Consider the following 7,500-nt stretch of genomic DNA (forward strand, 5'->3'; position numbering starts at 1 on the left):
ACAGTGAGTCAACTCCTTCTTGCAAGGAAGGAGTAACACAAGCAAAGACAAACATGTCGTGGTACCAACGCACGCATGCACAAACAAACCAACAAAGGATGGAAGAGCACTTTATCTGCCCAAAGAGGGAATTTGCATTTATGGGTTCATAAATACCAACATGCAGTCACACAAACACACACACACACACACAAACACATACACGCACACATTAAAAACACATGCACACATGCAACAAACAGCTGTGACGGATGGAGTGATTGAAACCGGTTGCTGCGTTACGAAACATGAACATTTTGTCCTCCAAAAAGTCCCCAAGATTTTATGTTTTGAAAACCTGTTTGAAATTGTCAGTGACAATTCTTTTGAGTCTGAATTATGTAGCTCTGACACAGCTTTTAACTAAAGGAAATCAAGTGAAAGATATTTTCCCCTTAATAAATACGAGAACTCCAAAACGCAACATCAAAATCCTCATGCCACAAAATTCAAAATGTGGCACGAGGATATATAGAAGAGAGATTAACTGTATTATTCAACTTTTGTCAAGGGGGGGCTCTCCTGCAGCTCTCTTACAGAGGGGGACTTTCAGTCCTCGTAAAAGAACAGTTTCTTTGACGTATTTCTTTGCAAGACAGAGCCGGGTCCTCTGCACTCCGTCTTAACTGGAGGCCTTTACATGCGCCGCAGCGTGGAGCGGGTCCGTGAAAGACCCCGTCCAGACCAGGCTGCGGCTGCATTCCTTTCCACTATTTACGGCCTTGGTGTCGACGCCTCTAATGACTACGTTGGGCTACCGCGCTCGTCAATCAATCACAGATTTATCTTTTTCCCCAATCACAGTTCGGAGACATGCCTTTGATTTTGTTCAGACCTGTCCGAGTTGCTTACAAGCTTAAGTAGTATGGTTAGGCTTTAACAGTGTTGGTTTTAACCTCGGGCACGCATGTGTCCACCTGTGGTGCTGGTTGGCTGAATCCCCCTGCATTACAAGAGGGCTGGAGGGGGCGAGGTACGGGGAGAAAGAGAGGCCAGGGGAGGGAGGCGAGGAGGGTAAGGAGTGAGCAGTAGACGGTGTGATAATCGGGGTGTTGGACTGCATAGCCGGTCTTGTTATGGTCGGGGTTATGGAGCCAGTCTTCATTAATTACACAGATAATTGGGTCCTCACTGCTAGACAATGTTGGTTGTATTCAAACCCCGGGTCACAGCAGGGCTGTACAAATACAGCTGCTCAGAATGGGTTATTAGCACGGTTTGCAGAAGTATTTCACCATTTTACCATTCATTATCTACCATTTGAAACTCACATTTTGAAAACTTTTTACCTCTTCACTGAAATGTCTATATTGGCAATTGCAAATTAATAAAGCTATCTAATGTGTTCCACTACCCCCCTCCCCCCCAACTTTCTATTGTTAAACATTCATCCTTGGTCCGTAGAATGCCTCTCAGATAATACAATACAATACTTTAATGAGACAATAAACGACGCCACATGTATCGCTGGCCTCTCAAATGGAAAGCGTGTTTGATTGTAGACAGCATGTTACTATTGGCTCATGGGTGTGCTCTGTACACATTGTTTCAGCTGTACATATTTGGATTAAGCACCTATTAGCAGGCTAATTAAACGGTGTGTGTAGATTTAACATTATACACACTGGGAAACCTCAAAGAGCCAAAAGAGAGGAATGATGTCATTCCAAACATAGAGACATGAGTTTTCTACTATCACAGTTCAGCTCCATATGTTTTGATTACATTTTGTCTTTCTGTGCTCTACAAACCAAAGCAGCGCATGCTCGCAGCCCTGCTCCCGACTTCAAAGTGTAAAGGAGGAATGTGTCTAATCAGGAAACATAGTTGTTTGCTCTGTCCTAGTTTGACCTAATTTACAGCACATTTACCCAACTTCTCTTGGAAGCATAACCAACGAGAATACATTCAACACAAGGAACAGGGTCATCGTACTTTCCCTGCTTTTTGTCTTTCCCTCATCACAAACAGCCATCAGGGACTTCCAGTGAACACACACCGGGCACTCACCCGTATGTAGGGGTTAGACTCCCTGCTCAAGGATGCCCGCTGGTAGGTCACGGGCAGTGGGGATCCAACCTAAACCCATGCCACCATAGCTCTAAACACCCTATAGCCGATGATGACAAGACCCTGCCCCTCAATGTCACCACATGCGTGACACGTGGAAGGGTGCATTGCTCTTTCTCTGCTTTACACCCGACACTTTGAATCCCAATAACCATCCACCCTCTTCCCCCAGGCCCATGCGTGCAGCTCCCTGGTGTACCTGGTGTCCCTGCTGGGCAACATGGAGCACAGCTTCCACCACACGCTGCTCATGCAGATCCGGGCCCTGACGGAGCGCTACCCCTGCGTGCTGGGCGGCTGCGGCAAGGACATCTACAGGATGAGCAACTCCTTCAGCGCCATCGCTCGGCTGCTGGAGCGGAAGCTGGGGGAGAGCCCCGCCATGCAATGCAGGTGAGGAGGAGGAGGAGGAGGAGGAGGAAGAGGAGGAGCAGGAGGAGGAGGAGGGGGAGGAGGAGGAGGAGGAGGAGGAGGAGGAGGAGGAGGAGGAGGAGGAGGAGGAGGAGGAGGGAGTCGAGGTGGAGGAGGAGGAGGAGGAAGACGAGGAGGAGGAGGAGGGGGAGGAGGAGGAGGAGGAGGAGGAAGACGAGGAGGAGGAGGAAGACGAGGAGGAGGAGGATGGGGCTTTTATATGGGTCACTTGTGTAGGTGTCAATGAGGTAAAAGCTTACCTCCTAGGGCATACGGTTCAGCTATTGTTCAAGTATAGAAACATTAAAAAGGCCAACAAAATGACACCCTGGGACCCAATTAGTTATATTGCGAGGGTGGATTATTGTTGTCCTTTTTTACTCACAATCTCTACTCTGTGCTGTTCTGGAGGTCGTCCACGCAGACATCACACACACACGCACACACACTCACACACACACACACAAACACACACACATGTATGTATATATATATATGTGTGTTTACAGTGTGCCATAGCCATAGCAGCTGAGGAGGTGGCCATAGCAGAAAACACAATAGAACAACAAGGCCACCTTCAAAACCTAGACAAACCAACACCATAACAGCGCCTTGAGACAAACAGAAGATACCTTTTGAGTGTTGGATGAATGTGGTCCGACTTTATGTCTAGGCCTATTCCACATAAACTTCACAGTTAAATAAACTAAAGCAGGAACGCAGTGATAAACTAAATAGCCTTAACGTAAGCATCATCATGTGGTGGGCATTATCAAAAATGTTTATTTACCATTTATTTCGTAAATACCATCCATTGTGAACAATTTTGAACAAATGTGAACAATGTTTGTTGTAAAAGTTGTTTCAGGGAGTTTTCGTTTGCTCTGTGGTTGGCAAGTCATCTAAAGCTACTTCAGTTGTAACGACCAGCCAGGCAAACTCGTCATGTTTTAATCGACCGAAATGCTGTATTTAAAACTTGTATACAGAACAAAACACAAGATATTGGACCCCAAACCTGCATTACTGTTTTAGTTGGCCTTATTGTAACATTCTACTTGATTTTATCGACCATTAAAATCCAAAATTACCTTTATCAAAATATGGCTCAGCGTGGTTCTGAAAATACGCTACTGCCAAACCAAACTCGTTTTGTATTCAAATAAAAAGTAATCATCAAAAAGGAAAGAATAAACCGTCTGTGTGTGTGTGTGTGTGTGTGTGTGTGTGTGTGTGTGTGTGTGTGTGTGTGTGTGTGTGTGTGTGTGTGTGTGTGTGTGTGTGTGTGTGTGTGTGTGTGTGTGTTAACGTATCCAAAAGTGTGCTGCACTCCCCATATAGTTAACACTATTCAAAACGGCTTGGCAGTGCTCCACGTTCCTCTCATAGGGATTCTGACTCCCTCTATTTGGGGGTCTCTGCGTCGGGTGAAGGGAGGGAGGCGGGGGAGAGAATGACGAAGAGAAAGGCAGAGTGCTTTTCTCTGAAAGGGAGAGCAAGAGGGCAAGGAGAGAGGAAAAAACGAGCGCATGGGCCCCTGGAAGTCTGTTTCCACCCAACAACAAGCGGATGGTCTGATGAAGATGGAATGGCCCCCGGCAGAGCGAAAGACAGATAAATATACACAGAGGGATGGAAAGAGAGGGGAGGAGGGCGAGAGAGAGAGAGAGAGAGAGAGAGAGAGAGAGAGAGAGAGAGAGAGAGAGAGAGAGAGACAGGGAAGGGGGGAAAGCGAGGGGGGGAGAGAGAGAGAGAGCGAGAGAGAGGGAGATGATGTGAGGTAGAAACAAGCCTTGGATATACAAACTAAATAAAAAAAAAAAAAAGAGCTGGAGCGCAAGAGAGAGTGTAGGCTCATTTAAGAGCAGTACCAATGAATCACTAAATGTGTTAAAGTCATTCGGTCTGAAACTCGGTTTAAACACGTGATGATCGGTCAAGCCTCATCTCTCCTGCTGTATCCTCACGTGCCCAGAGTCACACACATTCCAGCCCCGCAGTCTGTCACGTGTGTGTGCATTTCTGTGTGTGTGTTACAGCCTTGGAAACGAGCGCACGGCGTCCCAGTGTGCAGCTCCTATGGGAGCGCACGGCCCAGCAGCAGGAGGATTCAAAGGGGGAGCAGGAGCGGTCAGAGCAGTGGGGTCGGACCAGCATCTCCAGATCAGGATCCAGGCCTTCGAGGAGAAGATGGGGGCCGAGGGGGGAGAGAAGGAGGCTGGGGGGGAGGAGGAGGAGGAGGAGGAAGGGGAGGGGGAGTCGCCGGCCCCCCAGAGGAGGTACAGCGCCGGGCAGACCGCCCGGCTGGAGCGGCGGGAGATGAGGTTCAACAGGTCTGTCGGAGCCGACCCCGGACCCCTGGCCCACTGGGGACCCTTAATGGTCCACACTTCATGTGTAATAAGAGTGCAGGCACTGATGGTGGAAGCCGATGTGCTATATTGTAATGTTCTGGATTGTATTGTAGCTGACTGTACCGAGCTGTGTTAGACCGTGTTACACAGCACTGTATGGCTGTGTACCTTGCTGTATTGCGCTGTATTATACTGCACTGTTTTGTATTGTACCTGACTATACCGTCGTGCTAAATGATAACTTGGTGTGGGGATGTGTACCTGGTCCTCCTAGGTCAAAGAGCCTGGCCCTCCACGCCGTCCGCTCGCGCTCCTTCAACTCGGACAACGGCGAAGACGCAGAGGGAACGATGACCGCTGACGCCACCCCTCCCCATGCTCTGGCCAATCAGCAGGGAGATCCGCAGGAAGTCCCGCCCCCGGAGAGGAAGGCAACCGACGGCAGCCCCGCCACAGACAGTGGGACGAAAGAAGCAGATGGAGAAAAGGGAGGGAAGGCTGGGGGGGAGGAGGAGAGGGAGGAAGAGGAGGAGGAGGAAGTGGATCGACTTCACGTTCACCTGAAAAACAACATGGAGACCATCAAAGCGTTCTGTAAAGAAATGGTGACCCAGATCCCAGTTCCAGAGCAATGTTTTATCGAAGGTAATGAGTGCGTGTGTGTGTTTACACGTGTGTATGTATACACGTGTGCATGTTTACGTGTGTGTGTGTGTGTCTGTGTATACACACACTCAATACATACCGGTGAATAAGTAGACTATACAAACATTTTCCCGACTGCATTACAGACTAATCACTGAATTTCCGAACGACTTTCTCATCTCCAGCTCATACTTTGCCTGTTAGTCCCGCTGATCCGAGCCCATGTGAAGCGGTGCAGGACGTGGTTGGAAGGATGGAAGCACAGGGGTTAACGGAAGTGCAGAGAAGGAGTTAAAAGCAGTGTACCAAAGCATGGGGTTCGATTACACATGTTTTGGCTGGGTTTAATCATATAGCGGTATATGTCAAACATCACTAGTCTCGCCCGCTAACAAATTCACTCACACAATGTCACACACATGCACTCCTGTGTTACTGCCAGGACTCAATGTGGGGCTTTTAGGCTTGTCAATCTGTTTTACCGGGGGCTAAGTTTTGACGTGAGTAGCACATATCAACTGAAGGCACACTGCATTTAATCTTTAACTCTCTCCACCCTCTCTCTATGTCTCTCCAGCTTTCTAGCTTCTCTCTCTATATATATGCATACTGTTTATACATACGTATCCCTCCCCCCTCTAGGGCTCTCTCCCCTCTCTCTTTTTGTCTCTCTCTGTACCTCTCTCTCCATCTCTCTCACCATCTCTTGCTATAACCCTACTGCCTCTCTCTGTCTCTCCTCTCTCTATGTCTCTCGCTCTCTCTCGCTCTCTTTTGCAATCTCTCTATACATCTCCCTCTCCCTCTCTCTAGTTCCCTCTGTCTCACTCATTCTCCTATTCTTGTTTCTCATGCTTCTTCACGCAAACATACAACAGGTCCACATACACACACCCCCGCACTGTTTTTACTGTTGGACTGAATTACGAGTCTTGGTTCTCTTTATCTGCGCCTGCATGTGTATGTTCCTTACTCAGCACACAGAGAAAGCAGCTGCAAAGTAGATTCACTCAAAGGGAGGTCAATATATTGCTAGGGAATTATAAATGCATTCCTTGTCGAATGTACTGTACTATACATTTATGATTGCAGTATTGACCAGCTTTACTAGACATGAGCTTCACAGCATTTCTTGACATGCACCGAGGGGATATCTGAGAAGGCAGCGAGAGATCCCCACGATAGATGGAGGAAAGTTTAAGTGTTCCTACAGAGACAAGATGGCTGAGCAGGCTGACTTAGATTAAACTAGCAAACAATATCCATATCTATTTCTATATAGCTCTTCTTGCGACTATTATTGTGATTCTATCACCACTACAACAAATATTATCTATATTACACACAAGACTACAAAGTTTACCACAAAACCTGTGACGCATGATGCAATGTTAATTCTAGACATTCTAGTTTACGGTAAAGTGCTAATCTCCTAAACTAAATCAAGAAGTTTAGAATAACAGAGGATGTTAGCCAAACTCTAATGCACCTTCTGGCAAAGCTCATATGTTACATGTTAGAGGTAGCAATAGTATAAATAACTTGTTAACATTAAGAATTACAGAATTATGTCATGGCAAGCCATCTTTTTTGGTAAAGTCAGCTGTTAAAACGAAAGCCAGACTAATGTTTGCTTTACTTTATAAGATTATCTATTTATTTATATATCTTCCCTTTACTTGAGTTTTCTCTCTGGGATTAATGCAGTAACTTTTCTTCTTTAAAGTGGACATATTATGAAAACAACACACAAAGTCTGTACATGATTTTTGAGTGAGGTATGCATTTCTGAAAGTAACCCGCCTACAGTTACCAAACGAGCGACTCAGTTTCGGCGCCCCCTCCTACGTAGGAAGGGGGCACAATTGAAAAATACCTCCATCTTCCCCACACCCCTCCAATCAGAGCATAGCTACGATTTTGTGGACGAGCGGACGGGCAGCTCGGCCGGGGGCAGCTCGGCAGCAGCCCGGCCGCTCAG

At 47.1% G+C, this 7,500-nt stretch overlaps 1 protein-coding gene across 1 annotated transcript in view; it reads left to right on the forward strand.

The window, feature by feature from the left end:
- The window catches only part of veph1 (ventricular zone expressed PH domain-containing 1), a 66,009-nt gene that overhangs the window by 33,825 nt on the left and 24,684 nt on the right, over positions 1-7,500 (forward strand). The window contains exons 7-9 of the mRNA XM_030381520.1: positions 2,282-2,502; positions 4,560-4,853; positions 5,149-5,519. Of these exons, the coding sequence (XP_030237380.1) occupies positions 2,282-2,502; positions 4,560-4,853; positions 5,149-5,519 (886 nt within the window). The remainder of the gene's footprint in view (positions 1-2,281; positions 2,503-4,559; positions 4,854-5,148; positions 5,520-7,500) is intronic.

This window comes from Gadus morhua, chromosome 16, assembly GCF_902167405.1.
Source record: "Gadus morhua chromosome 16, gadMor3.0, whole genome shotgun sequence".
Classification (NCBI taxonomy): domain Eukaryota; kingdom Metazoa; phylum Chordata; class Actinopteri; order Gadiformes; family Gadidae; genus Gadus; species Gadus morhua.